At 34.7% G+C, this 22,581-nt stretch overlaps 1 protein-coding gene across 1 annotated transcript in view; it reads left to right on the top strand.

Annotated features, from left to right (window-relative positions):
* Positions 1 to 22,581, top strand: part of LOC126748859 (tyrosine-protein kinase Shark) — a 48,750-nt gene that overhangs the window by 7,365 nt on the left and 18,804 nt on the right. Inside the window, exons 2-4 of the mRNA XM_050458369.1 lie at positions 3,354 to 3,494; positions 5,650 to 5,803; positions 14,745 to 14,958. Of these exons, the coding sequence (XP_050314326.1) occupies positions 3,354 to 3,494; positions 5,650 to 5,803; positions 14,745 to 14,958 (509 nt within the window). The remainder of the gene's footprint in view (positions 1 to 3,353; positions 3,495 to 5,649; positions 5,804 to 14,744; positions 14,959 to 22,581) is intronic.

Genomic DNA, 22,581 nt, shown 5'->3' with positions numbered 1-22,581 from the left:
CTTGGCACAGAACACGAGAAATCTGCGATTTTATATTTTTAGTATGGCCAAAAAATTGTCTTTCTAAAAATCGGTCGCTCGTTGAACGCCCGGCTACATTTCAGTCTGGCCGTACACTAGGAGCGTTTCTCTCCACCCACAGAAGTTGGCATTCACTCTTCATACACATTTTACTCAGAACATGCAACGCATGCCCCAGCTGTGGGCAAGCTCCTCTTTAAACCTCTCAAGTCGCTATTTAGTTTTTTTTTGTTTTCTTAACTTCCGGGAATGTAAGATCTCGGTAGGATAGAAATACCTTGGAGAATTTGATCCATATCACTTACACAGGAATTCGAAGGGTATGTTAAAGCTACCATTTAGAATAACATTTTACAGCTAAGACTAATATTCAATATACTTTTTATAACATCTAAAAATATATTAAAGTTTCCAGCAGGAGGGCGATAGATAGTAAGCAAAATTAAATTTAACTTTACAATTTCGACAGCGCTCACCTCACAAAAGTGAGAACACCTCTGTGAAGAATACACCCGACTATCAAGAGAATTGATAGTCGGGTATATTGTTCAAGCGGTTTTATCTCCCATGTAGTTTATAAAAAATCATTGAACCGCTAACGCCATGTTCCCGGCTAAAGCACGATCCTAGTTTGTAATCCATTATTCATCAGGTAGCATATGATGCTCTGTGAAACAGCAAATCGTATTTGCTCCTAGGCTTTATTGTTGCCTCTATTTTCTGTGTTTTATTTTTAATGGACGAAATGTTGGCGTAGAATATGTTACATTTCTAGGTTTCATTGTTTGCCTGGTTTTTGGCTTTTTCAGACACGTTTATACCCATTTCTAGCAAAAACTTCCCAATTGTTGAAGAAAATCCCTATGTTTTGCAAAGTCAAATCTTTTTATTCCCACTGAGTGAGGCCAAAAGTTTGGCTCAGAGAGGTGATCTTTTCTAGAATTCCATTGTCTAGAGTACCCTCCACTTTTCTCCCGAGGTAGTGTAGGGCCAGGTTCGTGGGTTTGCCCGCCTCGTAGGCGTATTGTTGCACATGCAGTCTTTTGACCAAGACGCCTTCTTTTAAATATCGGTAAATCAGCCTCTCCATTGTTTTAAGAAGAAAACTGGTAAGGCTGATTGATTGGTCTGATTTGGGGTCTGTGTAGTCGCTTTTTTCGGACTAATGGTTTCGGACTAAAAACAACTTTCACCTTACTCCATTATTTTGGGACGTAGCCCTGAGCAAGGGCAGTCTAACGATAGTCAGCCTGAATAGTTCCGACGATTTGTGGAGTTAGTATATCTAACCCATTTTGTAGAAGTCAAGCATATAACCCATCCATGTCGGGAGATTCGAGAGGGTATGTTTTTATTACCCATTTCACCCACTCGTGATCTAATGTAGTGATTATCCTTCTGGCAGTCCCGTATTCGATACGAATCGGCTTCCGAAACCTGCAAGGGAGATCGTGAGCCGCTATCTAGAAGTCACTGCGACTCCATTTTAGCACCAGGGTTCTTGGACAGTACCTTGCGCAGAGGTGCCGCGGAGGATGTGTTTTCAACATCCTCGCGGAACGGACAGCATTGTCTTTTAGTGTCCCTGAATACTTCTTTGTACTGCCTTTGTGCCGCGTGAAATGTACTCACAGTATGTACATAATAAATTTAATTTCTCTTTCCTAATTTATTGTAATAAATAACCAATAATATCACATTCACATAATTATACAAATTAGTATTTTATTTGCCTTTTGTCAACAAAGCATTTTTAGTAAGTTATTATACACACATCGGAAAAGTCTAGGGATATTTTTATAAATTGACCTTATTTTTTTTTGAATTGTTCTGGATAAATAATAGCCGAATTATAGTATATAATAAATTTATTGTTTTGTATAATGAAAAAAAAAATGTTTTTTAAATTAGATACAAAAAAAAAATCTTTATAAAAAACGCAAATTAGTACAAAGTATGACCTCCACGCTGGTTTATGACGGCTCGACATCTATTGTTCATAGACAAAATAACGTTGTCGATGTTTTGTTGGGGTAAGTTTGCCCATTCCGCTATCAGTCTCTCCCGGAAACGAAAGGCAGTGTAAATGTCACCCATCTGTGGAGTCATTCTTCGTTGGAGCATATCCCATACATGCTCAATTGGATTAAGGTCAGGAGATTGTGCTGGCCATGGCAATACATCAATCCCCTCCAACTTAGTTGGAGTTTCGGCCAACAGCGCCAGCAAACGGACGAACAACAGGTTGAAGAATGGAATCGATGGACTGCTGAGCTGTAAGGAAGCGATCTGGAACACCGAGGTCGGTTCTACCGCCCATCATTATTCCAGCTCATACCATAATTGTACTCTGTATGTATACACTTCCTGGACATGTCTTAACCGTTCTGCATTTCCAGATCGTCTCCATACCCTCACTCGACGTGAATCTGGATGAAATCCAAATCTGGATTCGTCGGTGAATAAAACTGTAGCCCAATCATGTTCATTTCAGTTTTGATATTCTTGGCACCATGCTAATCTCGCAGCGCGATTGCCTCTGGAAAGAGGTGACCTTCGATAAGACATCTAAGTGGCCTTCGATTGTGGAGGTTGGCTTCATGGAGACGATTTCTTATAGTATCACGGCCTACGCCAATATTGTGTGCTCTCTGCAAGTCAATCATCTGCAAGTTAATTAAAATCTATCCTTAGCAGCTGTCGTAGCGCGGTCACGTCCTGGATGTTGTTCAGCTGGATTTCCAGTTTCACGAGAACGCCGCCACAATCGACTTATAACGCTCTGAGAGACTTCTAGACGCTCAGCTATCAATTTGCCGCATGTCTCCTTGAAGAAGTCCTACAGCTCTATTCATCTCGTCCAAAGTTAAATGACGTCGTTCCATGATGGAACACAATTTTTTTATTCACTCTGCAAAGCAGTAACTCTGTACCATGAACGAAATCGAGACTACCAGAATATTTATTGCAATATAAAAACCATGGTTTTTTCTGTTTTGTGAAAAAATTCCTGAAATATTTGTTATCAGTGTTAAGATTCTGTTTGTCTCACAGAAATCTACAGGATGAGATTGATTTAAATTGATCAGCAAAAACATTTTTTTTAAATAATTTTATAAAAATATCCTTAGACTTTTCCTATATATATATATATATATATATATATATATATATATATATATATATATACAGATAATACAAAAGATACGGCATTGGTATTGATTGATATTGATTGGTGGCATTTAAAATTTAATATAAAAATCATTTACTTGCATAATTTTAATTCAGGAATCATGCAGTATATGTTTAATAAATGTTTACCTTTTTTTTAGATGCAAGAAACTCCAACGGGCTGTTTATTGTAAGAGATAGCATATCATCTCCAAATGATTATGTTCTATCGGTTTTATATGAAAATCAAGTTAGTAATTATCAGATTCGAAGGCACCAAGAAGATGCATTTTTCTCTCTGAGTAAGTATGCTTTAAATAGCTTAGTATAGAAATTGTCAACAATTTTTTTTAGTGTTATATTACAGTACACAGAAACATTAAAACTTACATTGTGCATCTATTTTTATTATTAAAGTAAATATGCCTATAAGGATACTTTATTATGAAATACCCATTTAAATGTCTAAACTATGGTTAAATTCTTCCCTTTCCAAGGAATGTTTATAAATGTGCATATAAAAGATGTAATTCAATGCAATCAGAATAGTTTTTTTAACCTGCTATTTTAACAATGTTAAAACAAAGAACTGTAGTGGCTCAACATTTGCTTTTAGTGCAGTCATGAATTTAACATAATGAAAATATTTGTATTCATATTTAAATTAAAATTTCACAAGTGGAATTTATGAAAAATGCAAAAAGCAATATAACAAAAAAGAAACATTATACAGGGTGATTCATTAAGAATGGGCAATCTCTGCACTGGAGATACTACACACCAAAATATGACTATTGAGCTTAACAAGTCTTATACAAATGTTACAGGCTTACGAGATACATGGTATTTAAAGTTGGAATTTTAATTTGAAATTTGTTAATAATTTTGTGATTTTAAGCAGTATCGTCTTGAAAATTGGTGACTCTATATGTTTTGACATAAAAAGAGCTGAGCAAAAACGCAAATCATATCACGCATTTCACTGTTGGAATATTTATTATGACGTGGCATTTTCTTATTTTAGAATTTTTACTACAAATAATACACTCTTACTTAGTGACAGTAACTCCAGTTCAGAGATGGCCCATTCTTAATGAATCACCCTATATATATAACCTTTTAGCAAAGTCTGTATATTTCAACAAGTCAGATCACTCACACTTTTGTTTTCCTCGAACAGTCGGCATTTTTTGCATTGGGTCGTAAATCATGTTTAAGGGTATCCATCACTAGGATACGAGACGCGTTCACAAAGATTTCATCGGAAATGTATTTACGGCGGGGGAAATAGAAAACTAATAAGATTATTTACGCTAAGTTTAATTTTGGTTAATTATTACTGTAATTGTATTGCAAATATGGTTGGTATTTTTAATGCGCAGCCCCAGACAGCACAAATGTTTCATATGGGCATCCAAAGGATTAACTTTTAATTTCATTCCATTTCAAGTTAAAAAATTACCTAAAAAATTAAAAACAAAACAATCGAAATGCCCTTTTACGCACTACTGCGTAAAGTAATTTGGTATTGTTGATTTTTTTATGTTTTCTTCGGTAGTAGAAAATTTTTTGTATGTTACACCTGTGTAAAATCCCCTTTTTTTATTCATGGGAATTGTGGAATATCACATTCACAAAAAAAGGATAATTTTACACACTTGTTACATAAATAACTTTTCCACTGTCTGGAGGATAAAAAAAAAATTAAAACAAATACCTGGTTAATAACTGTAGGGATCTGGAAGAAACTTAAAATAAATTCAAGTGCCGAAAATTACATTTCAAAAGACGAAAATTCATATGAAAAATTCTAATTATAATTTTTGCAAATTCTTACAATTTGATAATAAACGACGTATTTAATTTAGGATAAGAAAAGAAATTATATTTGGCAAATAATTTAATAAATTTTTAATTTGATTTCAATTTTTACATAATATGTACTAGTTGAAAATGCCGAAAAAGAAATAACAATAAAAAATCAATTAGATTTTAGAATGTATTTATACTCATTTTAAACGTAAATATATAGTTAATTCATAATAACCCTTAAGTGAAAAAAACATTTTAAACATAAAATTAAAAATATTTACATACAGAAGAACTGAAATTTAATTTTTTACCTATTACTTAACTACAAATTTTCTTTTTTTTAATTCTGAATTTTTTTAAATGCTTAGTTTAGGGTCTTCCTTCTCGCGTGCCTTATTTCTTGATTGCTTATTTGAAAATTTAAGTGTGTAATAAATTTGTATTATAAATAAAGAAAGAAAGTAGTTGTATTATTACTTTAAGCTAGGCACACCCACTCAATGGCAAGATTAGACTTATGCGATGCCACCCTATAAAAGTTTAAACCAGAAACTTTCCTTCTTTTATTAGTTTTTACTGGTCTCGCTTTATTCCATGTCAATCCTATATTTTTAGGAAGTAATATTTTGAATGATTCTATTTCAGATGATTTAGGAAAACTGCATGGCCTAGAAACGCTAATAGACCACTATCGAAGAAATCCCCTCTCTGACGACGGATTAGTCCTTACAGATTTTGTTAAAGGTACAATACCTCCACATGAAACTCTAAGATCTGGTTTTACTAATTTACTTCACAGGTAAATATACTAGACCTAGGATAAGTAAATATCTTTAAAAGTATTTGTATTTTTTGACACATACTATTGTGGTTGACCTTAAAATGGTTTGTGCCAATGCAGTAAATTCAAAATGAGAAATTTAAAGCAAAGTAAATTTATTAGCTTATTTTAAAATATGGAAAAGTTGAAGTCAAAATGACATAGAATTACACACGTCAAAATGGTCTAGGGCACATGGCAAAAGGCCTTTTTATTTTTAGACAACAAAATTTGTTTACACGATAAGTTTTGTTTATTATTTGTTGGCATTCCCATGAACATACTGAAAAATATATCAGTACAACTTTTCCTGCCAAGGCAACATCTTAATCGCGAAAGATGAGTCATGAGTCATGAGTTTTTGGTATGATACAGGGTGATTTGAACATGACATACTTTTGTATGTCACGCTGTCAAGCTAAAGGGTACCGAGGTGGAGTTCATGCTTTGCGCTGGAGTTTCGACAGGTTTTCTGACTGATGTGGTTCCTATTGAAGCATTTTTCCTTGCGCATAGAAGCAAGATGGCCGACTTGAGTAGACATAGGGGCTGTACCGGCTTTTCCACTTCCAGTTTTATTAAAGTTATCGCACATGCTAGAAAGACTGGTTCACACAATTGGTGTTGTGAAAAATATGCCGCCGTTAAGATTAGGTACCGCATCATTCACGACATCCGATCTGTTGGGTTACTCGGATCAATGAGTGATGGCAACAGTGATTTCGTTACAGTCCATAATCGTGTTTCGCAGCTGCATTCTTCGAACAGTGCTCAGGTTCAATTTGCTGGAATAGCTGACGGTTTTTCGAGGTTAGGAGAGAAAATTGGTCGAGAGAACTTTGGTCAAATTTTGTCATAGTTTTTTGACTGGTCGCACACAGTTGGTCAGGATAAATAATTATATTTCTAACGGTATTGAAGTATCTTCAGGTGTTCGCATATTGGACCAGTCTTTTTTAGCTTGTTTATTAGATATTTAAGTGATGAGGTTGTTCATTCAAAGCGTTTTGTTTTTGCTAATGATTTAAAACTTTATAAACCCATTGAGTCATATCTTGATGCTGAGGTACTTCAATTACTTTAATTTTAAATAGCATTGCTGAGTGGTGTCTTAGGAATAGCCTGAAACTCAATGTAAAGAAGTGTGTATGTATGTCCTTTGGTCGTTCTCATCACCAATTATGAACATAGGTTAGTTGATGCAATTAAAGATTTAAGTGTTCTTTTGGATATCAAGCAAACTTTTTTATCGCACATTTGGGATATTATTAATAGGAATATGCGTAGGTTTTGTCACTAGAATAGTATACATCTTTCATCTTACAGTTTAAAGTTACTTTATTGCTCTTTGGTTCGTTACTTGCTTAAGTATGCATCTGTAATTTGGTCTCCTTATTAGGATTGTTATATTGAACGCGTCTTATTATGATTGGTAATATTTTTCGTAATTATAATTTTTACTATAATGCTGTGAGTATCCAGTTTGATATCAGTATCCAGTAATCTTCAAATCAAACGGCATTATTCTGATGCTTTAACATTTTATAAGATCTTGAATCGTTTATGTCATTGCCCTACTATTTTGAAAGCACTTCCTTGTAACACCTGTCTAAGAAGGGCAATCTCCCCTATATTTCTTTAATCTTTTTATTTAGCTAACTATGATGTTTTTTCTTCATTCAATATGACTTTGCGTTGGATACATTTTCCAGCGGCTTAGGCTCATTTAGATCAAAAATTATCTTAGATTTTCACTTATGTTCCTTGTATAGTGTTAAGTTTTTAACTTTGTTAATGTTTATATGTTCTGATTTAGGCTTTTGAGATTTTATCTTGATTTATATCTTTTTGCAATTTTTGTATTATTGTCTTATATATTATTTTGCATTATCTTACTACTAATTTTGTAAATTGTCTCTGCCGTATATTAAACTTTATTTTATGAAATGCTGGAAGTGGTCGTCGAGAAAACTAGGACACACAGTCAGTCTACAACCGTTAGACTTGAGGATGCGTGGAGTGAGACTGAAACTGCTAGAGAGACAGGATCTTGACAAACTAGAAAGGACTGGCGTTCCTAATGATAAAAAACTGGTCCTCGTTTCGGTACACAAAAGTCCGAACCTCTTAAGTACTCAGCTCGATGTAAATAACACGTTTCCATAGATCCACTCTAATAACATTGTTAAAGTAGGAAAAGGGGACCCTTATAAAATTACTTCAAGAGGTACTATACAGGGTCCTGCAACAGTGCGTCGGTCTTCCATAAAGCCTAAAAAAATTAGGTTAAAATTTTCTAACCTCTGAAAAAATTTTTGGGACCTGATAGCGCATATCTGGAAAATATTTTGATGTATACAGGGTGCTTCAAAAAAGTAGGGCGATATAAGCAGCATTTTTTTTTTAATGGAATGCCATTCTTTTTATTTTATTTTTAAGACCGTCTTGGGCTTCCTAGTATACGCGCTAAATATGGCTGCTTTGTCATGCGCAGTTTGACTGCAATAATTTTTTTTATAAAAAAAATCTAAAAATCATTACATCATTTAATTTTATCTTGATACTAGAAATGTTAATTCAATGTCAATATTGGACTTAATTGGGATTCTAGAAAAATGGAGAATTACTTTGACTTAAATTGTTTCCTTCTGTCATATACAGGGTGTTCGTAGTTAGCAATCATATTTTACGAATTTCAAAGCTCCATTTCACGCTTTTTTTAAACGGAACACCCTGTTTATTTTTTATCCATTTAATGAAGATTTAATACATGAACATTTTTTATTATGTAAACATATTAGCTATCTTTAGTCGTTTTTCAAATATTCACGATAATTATCCGTAGATAATAAAATGTTTAAATAAGAACCAGGAAATCTGCATTCTTAACAAAATAGGTATTTTAATACCTTTTTTGTTGCCAAGCAAAATATTTCACCTGTTTCTCTAAATAAATTTTTGACATTTTGGTGAGAATATCATTTTTGTATGTGTATTATCAGCTTAAGTATTCAGTTATTGGAATTATCGTAACTTTGTTTGTAAAAGAAATTTGGAGTTTTGTTTCAGAAATCTAATCTGAACGGAAATTGCATACTTATAAAATGCATTTTAGCAAAGACGAACTTGTTGACATGATATTTATGTTGCGGGAATTTGAAAAGAATTGCCTCTTAGCCTCTCGAATATACGGGGCGCGCTATCCTGACAGAAGATGTCCAGAAGAAAAATCTTTTAGAAGGTTACTAGCAAGATTTGTGGAGACAGGGAGTGTTTGTTACGAGGTTTGCAAGATAGAATGAGGCCTGTTACTAATCAGGAGCAAGAGTTAGATGTGTTATTAACGGTAACCGAAGATCCTCACCTAAGTCAGTCAAATATCGGAGCAGCAGTGTATAAGTGAATAAGTAAAAGATCAGTGCAACGAATTTTAAAAAGAAATCATTTTCATCCATACCACATCCATGAACATCGAGCACTTTTTGATAGAGATATACAAAACCGACTTGAATTTTGTACTTGAAGCAGAAATAAATTACAAAACGACCCCACATTTTTCAATAATCTCCTATTTACAGATGAGGCAACATTTCATAAAAACGACATAACTTTCATTATTATTCATCCAAAAACCCCCATTTTATGCGGCAGATCTACCAGCATAGGTGGTGGTCATAAATGTGTGGGGTGGAATTATTGGAAGCACCATTATCGGTCCCTATTTTTTTAATGCTCATCTCAATGGAGAAATGTACCTTCAATTTTTACAAAATGAACTGCCTAGATTACTTGCAAATGTTCCATTAATTACTAAAAAACCGAATGTGGTTTCAACAGGACGGAGCTCCTCCACATTTTTCTCGAAATGTCACTGAATATTTAAATGTAACCTTTGAAGAAAAATAGATTGGAAGGAATGGACCTATTAATTGGCCAACCAGATCACCTGACCTAACAAAATTAGATTTTTTTATGGGGTTTTGTAAAAGAAATTGTTTATAGAAATCCACCTACAACGGCAGTAGATATGGAGCAGAGAATACGGGATGCGTTTGCTCAAGTAACTCCACAAATGCTACATGAAGTAGAAAGAAGTTTTCAGCAACGTATTAATTTATGTTTTGAACAAAACGGAGGACATATTGAACACTTAATGTAGTAATAATAAAATGATAAATATTTTTAATATACTTGTTTAATTATTATCGTGAATATTTTAAAAACGACTAAAGATAGCTAATATGTTTACATAATAAAAAATGTTTATGTATTGAAAAATATACAGGGTGTTCCATTTAAAAAAAGCGAGAAATGGAGCTTTGAAATTCGTAAAATATGATTGCTAACTACGAACACCCTGTATATGACAGAAGGAAACAATGTAAGTCAAGGTAATTGTCAATTCTTCGAGAATCCCAATTAAGTCCAATATTGACATTGAATTAACATTTCTAGTATCAATATGAAATTAAATGATGTAATGATTTTAAGATTTTTTTTATAAAAAAAATTATTGCAGTCAAACTGCGCATGACAAAGCAGCCACATTTAGCGCGTATACTAGGTAGCCTAAGGCGGTCTTAAAAATAAAATAAAAAGAATGGCATTCCATTAAAAAAAAAAATGCTGCTTATATCGCCCTACTTTTTTGAAGCACCCTGTATACTTCAAAATATTTTCCAGATATGCGCTATCAGGTCCCAAACATTTTTTAAGAGGTTAGAAAATTTTAACCTAATTTTTTTAAGCTTTATGGAAGACCGACGCACTGTTGCAGGACCCTGTATAGAAGATGACGCAGATCGCAGAAACGAGTTTTGCCAGACCATGACCGAAAAAACTGATAATAACCCTAGACTGGTGAAACAGATACGCTTGTCAGATGAGGCAACTTTTTATTTAAATGATTATTGACAAGTCAATAGTATAATTTTAAGGACTGGGCACCTGAAAATTCACACTGGTTTAGGAAAAGTCATTCTCAGAATTATGAAAAGTTGAATGTATAGGCAGGGATTCTTAATAACAGAGTAATAGGACCATACTTTTTCGAAGGAACTTTGACGGGACTAGATATCGTTTTCTCAAACCGGCGAATAGGCAAATGTCGCCCGACCTTAATCCATTGAACCATTTTCTTTGGGGTTATGTAAAAATGTGGTGTACATAAGCTACAAACGCTCATCAAATATCGCATTCGTAATGTAATTAGGAATATGTCCTTAGATACAGTTGAAAATGACAGAAAGAATTTATCGATCTGTGGTACTGCAGAGCTGTTAATGGCGGCCACTTCAGACATTTGATAAAATAAATTTAAAGAATGTGAAATAAAGTGTTATAATTTTTATGTAAATGTAATTACTTTGGGAACAGTTAAAGATAGTTCCATTTAAGAAAAAAATATTTTCTGTCATACTTTTTTGGGACACCCTGTATATTTATATATGACGTCCAAAAATAAAATCAACTATTAAAAAAAAACCTTTTATTCAATCTATCTGTTAATTAATCAGAACCGTAGGGTATATATAGGGTGTCCTATTTGCCATGTGTGACTATTGCTATTTCCGAAACTATAGGAGATAAGAGGGCGGTTAAATTAGAAAAAAAGTTGCCAATTTTGATGCTTATTCTAAATTCGTTTACCGCGTTGCAAAATGTTTATAAGTTCGTGAATTACAGGATGATTTATAAAAAACACCAAATTTAAAATTGGTGTCATTAAAAGTTTATCTTTTTGGTTGTTATTTAAATATATTTATAAACGCTAAAATAATTTAAAAGGGGTTATATTAATAATAATTCCATTTTAGGCACAAAATGACTGGGTTTTTTAAATAACCTTTAAAGAGTGTACAATTTGTTTAGCTAACATAAATTTATTTATTAAACAATCATTTGCTGAATAACATTATTGCTACTAAATGTTAAATATCAATATTAAAAGGAGGTATTTAAAAAAATTAATATTACGCTCTAAATTTTGAGGCGTGGTTTGATAAACCTAGTCCTTAATAAATCCCCATATGAAAAAATCCGTGGGTGTTATATCAGGTGATCTTGCGGGCCAATTTATAGGACCGTCATTAGCAATCCAACGATGTGGTTTAAAATTGTTCAGAAACCTTGTACAACGCCGATCTAGAATCTCGAATATTGTAAAACTTTAGATCCGTCTTTCTGTATACAAATTTGTGTACATTTGAAGTGCATCATTTGCATTGCGAAACGCTCTTGCATAACACGACAATAAAGCTAGCCGTTCTTCATTAGAAAACTACATTTTGACACAAAAAATAAACCAGGAAATAAATCAAGAAAGTAATAAGTAAAAAAGAAAAAAATATAAACTATTTTAGTAATTCGAAGAATGTTAACGTGAATAAAAACTGAGGCGAAAGCTTGACGTCTTCTGTCAAAAATATTATTTTTGTTTGGTAACGATGACAAACAAATTGAACAGATAATATCAGTAAGTATCATAATTTAAAACTACATTTTTTAACATATTTAGATTATGGTTCTTCAGGCTTAACACAAATAACCACTAGTTTAATAAGTTTAATTTAATTAGCTAACTTTTAAATGGAAGATTTAAATTTAGAAGAAAATTTAAATGGATTAGTTACATTTTAAATTTTAAGGAAAAAAATAAACATTTAAAAGTATTTGAGTTTTTACCAATTAAAAAAGTCAGATTCGCACTAAGGAAAAATTCCTGATGAGGGTTATTAATACGTTGAAATGTTGGGAAACATATGAATAAGATACGTCAAAGGCAATAAAAAATGCCTTCAAAATAAGTTATAAAAAATGCAGGTCCGTATTGTTGTGACTAGCACAACTTTAGTAATAAGGGCAATAATAGAAAAAGACTTAAAAACAATTATAGTGACGCCATCTAACTTTGGACTTAAATAATGTAACTGTGACGTATTAATAATGGGCGTCGCCGTCCGTCATCCACCCCAAATCAATCAATGAGCAGCGTGGCCAGATTGGGCGATTTATCGCAATTTGGGCTACTTTTTTAGAAATGTTGCGACCATTTTTTGGTTGAAATCGCAAATTGGGCGATTTACAAAATCAATTGGGCGATCAGGTAATTACAAAACTTAGATAAACAATAATTTTTCTAAAAAACGGATCCGTTTGTAGACCGTTCGATAATAATTACTATGAGTTGTTCGTATATCCGCGACTATCTAATTTTCCGATGCGTTGCGTTTTCAAATTATTAAGCCACCAATAATTAATCACCTTGATAAAAATCTGGACTTGTTAAGGAATTCAATCAAATATGATCAAAATTATTTAGACTTGGGCTCGTGTGATCTTGGTTACTTCATTGAACAAGAAATAATTGCAGCCAACCTAAATGAGGAACAAATAATAGATATAAACAAAAAATGTTTTAAATTTATACAGGAGCTCTTAAAACAACTAATTGATAGAATGCCTACTCATTTGGATGTTTTTCTCCAAGTAAGACATTTTAGTCCTGTTCTGATTTTAAACCAGAAGAGACAGAAGTTTGGAGACCTACCATTAATGTATGCAAATTCAGAAAAGTTAGCTGACATGGAGGCCCAGTATAGAAATGTATTAAATATTAACTGGGGAGAAATATTTAATGGAAAAATACCCGACGACGGTCTTATTTTTTGGAAAAAAGTTGCAACTCAAAAAAATGCAGCAGGTGCATTAATGTTTAAAGAACTTTCTTTATTTGCATTTACCTTTCTTAGTTTGCCATCCTCGAATGCAGCCGTGGAAAGAACATTCTCGATAATGAATTTAGTTAAATAATATCGATAATTCGATTTCATTTTTATGTTAGGCAAATATGCTGCAAATCTTTTGAGCCTACGAAAGATATGTTTTCTAGATTTAATTCTAAGGAGATGTATAATAATTCTCCTTCAGTAACATTGAAAAATGAACATAATTCTGTTGATGACGTAATAACATTTTGTGAACAGCTTTTGTGAAGTTGAAGAAAACAATAAATGATTTGAAATAACAGAATGTTTTTTTTGCGCGCGCCATCTATTGGTGAGGTTAAAAATGAAAATGGCGATTTTGGGCGATAAATTTCGGTATATAAATTTCTGTCAATGAGTATGCAGTATGAAGTCGTCGATCGACCAAGTGAAAAGTAGGCCGCGGTCGCCCTTCGCACGGTCGGTCTCCGTCTTGAACTTTGCTCCCGGTTTTGGCGCACAATAGCCGATCGGTATCTTTTATGTGCTATTTATAGCTCACGGCGGTACTTACCCGGTATGTTTCAACTAAGCTTTTAGATGTTTATTAAGGTTTTTAGTAGTGATTTGTACAACGTATAGTTTTGTAGACTATAATTTGGACCATTTTATGAATTAATCAGGTTTAATAAAGTTGTGTTAAACCAAAAGGTGCTTGATTTATTTCCCAAAGTAAGGCGAACTCTTGGGCAAACCAGTGATTGGAAATACAATAAAATCCTTCAAGAAATTAGGAGGGTCTCTGCTCCGTGCAGTAGAGCGCTATAATTAGTTTGGAATGTAACCGCCACACGTATTTAAAAAAAAAGTTGATAGCCGTTCCCAAGATAATAAACGTAATAAAAAACATTAAAAGTGAAGTTTTGTGGAGCACAAAAAATTATTAAACTTTGTAATTAAAAGTAAGTTTCTAAAACTAATGGTTTTGAATATAATAATTAAAATAAAATTTGACGTTTTTTATAAATCACCCTATAAAGTAATAAACATTTTGCAGCGCTGTAAAAGGATTTAGAATAAGCATCAAAATTGGCACCTTTTTTCTAATTTAACCGCTCTTGTATTTTCTATATTTTCGGAAATAGCAATAGTCACACATAGCAAATAGGACATCCTGTATACTTTTCATAACATAAAAAGATTTTTCATTTTAGAGCAACTAAGGAAGGAGATCATAAAGTTGTTGCAGAGTTATTTCAGTCATCAGAGTCTAAGTATTTAGGCGATAAACGTGACGCAAAAAATCAAGATGGTAAAACAGCCACTCATATAGCTGCAATTAATGGACAGAATGATATTTTAAAGACACTTATTGATCATAATTCTAATGCTAATCTACGAGATGCCGGAGGACTAACTCCTTTACATGTAAGAATTTTTCGTATATCAGTAAATATTAAATAAACATTTCAGTATTACACTTACTTAGCATGATAATATTTAAAAAAAAAGTGTCATAGGCAGATTTGTTGATAAATAAAAATTTCAATACTTCCACACAAGTTTATGAAAAGTAATTACATGGCACATACAGGGATGTCTGAATTAGTTTTCAAAGAAGTATTGAAACATAAGAAAACCTAGACCTAAAGACCGTAAATTAATGCATTAAAATACACACGTGTGTGCTGTAGGTATAGTACTCGCGCACTCAAGGTAATTGCCCAATTACTACTTCATTATTACTAGTACTTTAGGCACTTACAAATACATTCTACCCTTGTCGCACTCCGTGCTATTTGGAGAGGCAGTGGTGCAGGGAAAGCCTCTTCCCTTCCCCCTTCAATTTAGAATCTACACTTTTTCTATGCGAGGTTACGTCGGTGATCAACTCGAGAAGTCTCTTTTCTCTTGAAGTATTTCAATAAAGCATAATTTGAAATGTCACCTAGTCGCGTTTGATTAATTTCCCCCTACACATTGGGGGCGCAGCCGGGATAAACTCGAAACTTAATCGAGAAATTTGCGTGAGGAAATTACGTGGACTTGGAAAGACCGGCTCGCGAATGATTTGAAAATTGTCAAGTGCGGAGATACTCGCTGTACTCGATAAACTGACTGTTGAGGAGACCAAGGCTCAGCTGATTGCACGAGACCTTGACATAGCGTAAAGGAGTAATCAAGGAACGACGCCTCTCTCTTAATCGAGGTAAAGACGATCGAGCATGATGCGCGCAGCGATGCTTCGGAAGACGAGAAAAGCGACAACGATGAAGACGAGGCCAAGAAAGTGATCAATGTCAACACGCTGAAGATGAATTACATTACGAAGAATTATGGAATTACGAAGACTGGCCTGAAAGACGAGTTGAAGGCTTAAAGTTGGCATAAAGGAAGAAGAAGATGCGACGGCGTTAGCTAATACGAGGGTGGATCAAATATTAACCGACCTTTTTTCACTGTAATTTATGTATGTCATTGATCGAAATGCCATCTCGTGGAGTGTTGGCTTGAAGTCTAAGGAACTTTTCTGCAATACCGACTGTTGTTTTTCTCTGTAATTTGGTCTCCTTTGCTATGAGTGAACAGAAAGTCCATCTGCGTGTTGCGCAATGCATTATTATCAAGTTTCTTGCGAAAGAAAATGTCGGGCCCATCGAAATTTTGAATAGATTGAATTCTCAGTTTGGGGAATCGACTCTCTCAAAAACTCAAGTGAAAGTGTGGCACAAAAATTTCGGGAAGGCTGTGTCAACGTTGAAAACAGCTCCCACCCACGACGCCCACGGAGAAGCATCACAAATTTAAACTTAGCCGCTGTCAAGTAGTTTAGTTTGAAAAACCGCCGTACTACAGTGCAGGAAATCCGTCAAAATATTGGAATCAGTTATGGAAGCGTCCAGTCAATCATCAAAAATTTCTTGGGTTTTCGAAAAATTTGTGCTAGATGGGTTCCAAGTTTGCTGACTGCGGAACTACAACCCGGACTTCTCTTCCTGTGATTTCTACTTGTTCGGGCCTCTGAAATAAGAGCTTGGAGGGCAGCGATTCAGCAGCAACCAGCAGGTCGAAAGCTTCGTCTGTAAATGGCTAGAGAGCCGACCTCGTTCATTCTACGAAACGGGCATGAAAAAATTTCCAATTCGATGAGAAAAATGTATTCAAAAGGGAATGTAGAAAAATAATGTAATTACTTTTTTGTTCACAACATTTTGCCATAAATTAAAAAAAAAAGGTCGGTTAATTTTTGATCCACCCTCGTAGTGCAAACACAGTGCCCAACATGTATATGTATTCAACAGACGGGGCGGTCAACGACAAGATGCATGATGTGCTTAAGAATGGCGAAAAACCAAAATGTCGCGCCGCCCAGGGCCAAGACGCACGAGCATTACGCCAAGCTTCACCGGCGATGACAAGAGGCACGTGCAACGATGAATCCAGGAGTTCGAGAACCTGGTTAAACTCTGCGAGTGAAGCGACATTTACAATCGGCCCGGCATTTTATTACGTACGGGGATTGCGGGCACTCATGGACCGGAAATAGAGGCGCGCTTCTGCGAAAGTTTCTATCTAAGGTTGACAGCCACGTAAAATGGAAATTTTGACGTGTTGATTGACACGGGGTCGACTGAGCATGGTAAATGCCGAGGCTTACGAGATAATGGGAACTTTAGTGCACCAAGAATGTTACGCGATTCAAGGGGATCGGATCGAATGAGTTAATGACACGACGGACCTTTAAGTTGATTGTTGACGATAAAAAATTTACGGTGAAATTGCATTTAATACTAAAAGACTTAATGAAAGACGAGCTGCTGCTTTGGCTTGGCAATGATTTTCTAAAAGTCGTGGATATGCGCGTGAAAATTGCCAAAATTCGAGCAAATCTAATCAAAACAGTATGAAGGATTTTACTTGTGTGATGGAAATAATAAATCCACGAGGGAGTATGAAGAATGTTTTATATAGAAACGCATTTTTTCTGTGTTAAATTTGAAAGGTTTTTTGTCAAGTACCGATTTATTACGAGGATTGGCAGCGCCATCCGATTCAACTGCGATTCAAACTTGAGGTGAATTTCAATTACACGATCAAACATCGCTCACGAGTAAGAATAGTGTAAGTTGATGCTTTAAGTCGCTATCCGTCGTACGAAGTCATGCTAGCGATCAAGATTGAAGACTCAAGAGAAGGATGACACAATCGTTATACTGAGAAAAAAAGTTTAAGAATGCAAAGACAAGACGAGTAAGTAAGCAGTGGGGTCCTTTACAAAGAGAGCGATGACGAGCGGCGCATTGCCATACTCGAAAAGATGCGGGACGACATTATTAAAGGACGTCACAGACAAGACCACTTTGCTACAGCAAAGAAGGTAGAAGGAATCAAGCGGGATTATTGATTCTCAAAAATGCACGAGAAAGTACGAAAGCGCATTAAGAACTTGCGGTTAGTGGATTTTAACATAAAGAAATCAGGAAAAACAGGAGGAATTTCTCAACTCGTTGGACAAAGGCGACGAGTTCCTGGAGACGTACCACGTCGACTACCTTAAGCCGCTGCTCACAACGAAGACAAGGTACCAGCTCATTTTCGCAATTGTTGATGCTTTCAACAAGTTCGAGTAGCTTTATATGACGAGAACGACGAACTCAACCTAAGTGATTGACAAGTTGCTCAATCAGTCAGCGATTTTCGGTAATCCGCGACGGATTATCGGTGACCGTGGGACGGCATTCACGTCCAAGGAGTTCACCGAATACTACGAAAGCGATGGCATCAGTCATTTGATGATTGCAGAAATGGACAAGTCGAGCACCTTAACAGAATACTTATTCTAATCCTTACGAAGTTGGCCGCGCCAGAGCCCGGTAGGTGGCACAAGCACTTGAGCCGCGCGCCGCAGTTCATCAGCCATGTAACATCAAGGAACATAATTTTTACCATGCTGTTCGGGATGCCGCTACGCGACGATCAACAATTCGTGGAAATAAATGAAGTCAAGTAGGCTGAAGCGTTTCTAGTAGAAGATCACACCATATTATGACCTTCACCCATCACGTTACGGGTTAAAACATATTTTTTTATAAAGTTTAATATATCTACAAATCGATTCTGGAAAGGTTGCCTCTAAAATTAGATGCAATGTATATTAATGATTAAATAATCAATTTTTTAGCAACATTGCACTCATTCCATTTGAATTATGTACTAATCGAGAGTATGTAACTTGTGCTATATGCATCTGGGTACTAGATAGGTTGCCTTCTTTTTCCTCGTGCAGTTATTCGGTTGCCAGGTGTGTACAAGTAAGTCGCAGTAGCAATTTACAACTATCGAGTTACGCGATAAAATTTATATCAAATTAAAGTTAATTTTATTGCAAACATCATGGTATAGGGTTACCTGCAAAAAAGTTGTGCAAAATCCCGGTTGTCGATTTTTGAAAGTCAACATTTTCGTGTGACTTAATGCGTGCGACAGATATATTAGTTATGAAATAATGTATTACTAATATATATAAACATTTTTACAAATAAATAAATAATAGTAAGATATAATTTTCTATATTAAACAAAATAAAAAAGCAAAATTTTTTCAAATAAAATGAAATAACATGAAATATGATTTTCAGTTATTTATAAAAATTTAATTTATAGAAATTATAAAAATATTTAAATTAAAAAATTGTACATATATATTTTCAAAATATAAACATTTCAGATGAAAAATCTATTTCAAAGGAGTCACTTTCATCACTATTTTCTTCTGTCATTTTCATAATTTCTTCTACCGTTAAATGTCGTTGCTTACCAACAAATCCTATTGGTTTTAAATAATCGTCAACATGCCAGCCACATTTCTTAGACTGTAACTTTACGCATTGAGGTTCCATTGCATGAAGCCACATAGAATTAACAAAAATCTAAATTTTTTTGAAAAACTGTATCTTCTTTTGAAGAATAACTTATCCAAACAATTCGATGTCTCGCTTTATCCACTCTATTGCATTTCTTTATACCATACATGCTAGCCGTGTTTTCTTGAACTGTAACTATTTTTTCGTTAATGAAAATATCAACTTTATCACTTAATGACGCAAAAATCATTTGGTACAGCTTCTCGTTTTTTAAAAATAATTTGAAAGGTTTTACTTCTCCTTTATTATAAAATGATGCCGTGTAATAGCATCCTGTAACCGCATGAAAAGCTGGAAGAGTTTGACATAATTTGAATCCCAACTTCACCGCTAATGTGTTCCAATTAATACATTCGATGTGGTGAGGATCATTTTTTGTCGTTGCATTAGCTAGCCAAATTTCTGATTGATAAATTTTGTGTATATTTCCCAGCAAAATAATCAAAACATCGGTATCAGAGGCCTTTATCAAAATTTTTGACCCTGGTGCCACTTTATAAGTATGGAAAATCATCCTTGTATCCGATTCGTCGCGATGACATACTTAATTGACTTATTCAATTTTTTAATAAAATTTTGCTGAACTTCATAAGAGTAACAAAATTTTTTTGTTTCCAATGATCGTTACCACATTTTTGTTTATCCAATACTCAAAATACCAAAAAACTTACCAATAGTTCTTTGAAGCAATAATTCATGACACTATGTAAAACATCTTTGGGTCTGCTCTGTTGAAGTCCAGAAATTTGATACGGGCTATTGAATTCTTTCTGATGGTGACGTTCGGAATCTTTGATCGACGGGGATAAATGACGATCGAAAACTAAATGTGTTTCTGTAACTGATGTTGAACAAATTTTATTGAGTATTGACTCAGCAACTTGATTATATGCTTGTGGCAGAGAAGATCCGATCAATTTCAAAAAGTAAAACCCATCAATTATTTCGACATTGATACCTGTGGCCTTCACCATTTCAGTTTCAGATTTTAAAGCTTTCGCTAACGTTGATTTAGGAGTTTCACCAGTAAGTAAGAAAAGAGCAGGTGGCATTGGTGCCAGCGGAAATATTAAGCAATATTCTCGATAAATTTTTTTGTTAATACTAGTTAGCCAAGAGTCGCCCAAATATGCCTTGTTCCATTTTCAATAATACCTTTTTTTATCTTAACTCATCATAACTTTGCTTGTGCACTTTGACGCGAAATTCAACATTCTGTTTCATTTGATAGGTTTTTCGACTCTTATTTATTTTATCTTTTTTGATTTTGCTTTTTTGCAGTGAGTGAAATATTATCTTTTGTCTGTAGGCCGATTAAAATATTTCATTTTATAAAAAGCTAATTTCAACAAACAGATTTATAAAGTTAAAGTCTATGACGTTACGGGATGAGTCCCCTGAATTACATAAAAAACATTTTTTCTCCATTTTTTTACACATAAATAAAATTAGATTAATTCACGATAATGATGCTCTCACTACTACCATTTACTACTTTCGCTCTTTTTTTTCTAATTCACATACAAAAAGCATGCGCACTCATAATTCTGCGTCTTCTTGGATAATTTTCTCGGATCTCTCTGTCGCGTGCATTGAGTCGCACGAAAATTTTGACTTAAAAATCCAGGACAACCAGGACTTTGCACAAGTTTTTCGCAGGCAACCCTATACCATGATGTTTACAATAAAATTAACTTTAATTTTATATATATAGTTTATCGCGTAACTCGGTAGTTGCAAATTCCTACTCCGACTTACCTGTACACACCTGCCAACCCAATAACTGCACAAAGAAAAAGAAGCCAACCCAGTCGATGCATATAGCAGAAGTTAACAGTTGTTGATTTTCATTAGCAGTTTAGCGTGATTAGTTGGACAGCTAGCGTTGAGCAGTTGGAGCAGTTCCAGCACCATTGCAGTAGCAGCATCCAACCAACCAAAAGCAAATCGACCTACTTCATAAACCAGCAATCGAAGATTAATCTCAACGGCGGATATGTCAGACAGGGAGTCAACTGACCAGTCAAAGGAAAGATAAAAAAAAACAAGAGCAGGGTAGGACTTTAGCTGGCGATCCCTACCCACACAAATCTCGGAAACCTCTTCTTGAGAGAAGATACCCCAAACATTATCCTTCACTCCCAATCTGACCCCGGTAGAGGGCGCGAGCTTGGGAGATCGGCTCATCCTCAATCCGTCAAGGCCTCAGCGCAGAATACTTAAAAATATTAACAAAAAAATTAGAGAATGAGGTTTATGAAAAGAAGCTGCTCATTAAATCAAAAGATGAAAAACTAAAGGCACTGGAAGAGCGAATAGCTCATCTAGATAACAAAAGAAAAACATTTAGGGAGCAGCTCCTGGAATTAAACCTTAAGACGAAAAATTAAGAGCTGATAATAAAGAGCTCACAAAGCTTTAGAGTGCTGGAGGACCGGAAAAATAATCAAAACCAAAAAGAACAACCAAGAAAAAGTACCAGGGAGGATGCAAATGTCTCCTGGAGAAACCAAAAAATCATGACAACAAAAAACCCGGTCCCTCAGGACTCTCAGATGCAATTAATAACGAAAAACGAAGCGAGAGTAACAGGGAGCGAGATGAAAGTGCAAAAAGAAACTCCTTGTATATGCCTCTGAACAACCTGTCAATAGCTGGAAAGGGGAAAAGTGCTGAATCCAAAACTTATAAAATCCGAAAAGTGGTTGTTAGGGACACCTCAAATTGGGCAATGAAATTAAAACTAATTGTGGAAAATAACATTAATATATTAAAAACTCAAAAGGAAAAGCGCGAAGCGCTTAAACTTCTCAGGACCACCGTAATCTGATAATAATTCCCGAGGAAAGGGAGATGGAATTCCACTCCTTCCTTGAAGAAGATAGGAAATTGAATGTTATCCTGAGAGGCTCTGACAGGAATTTCAACTTAAAGCACATAAAAGAGTAACTGAACCTGATGGGATTCGAGCTCGAAGAAATGGGCTAGTTTAATACCGCCCCAGGTCGAAAAAGGCAAACGGATCTATTCAGGTTCCTTATCCTCAAAGAACAAGAGGACATATACAAGGTGGACACCCTCTTGAATATAAGGGTTCGAGTTGAGCACCTTAAAACTTTCGCAATATA

This window comes from Anthonomus grandis, chromosome 22 (assembly GCF_022605725.1).
Source record: "Anthonomus grandis grandis chromosome 22, icAntGran1.3, whole genome shotgun sequence".
NCBI lineage: Eukaryota > Metazoa > Arthropoda > Insecta > Coleoptera > Curculionidae > Anthonomus > Anthonomus grandis.
Note: the sequence above shows the minus strand (reverse complement) of the source record. Positions and strands in the feature narration are given on the sequence as shown.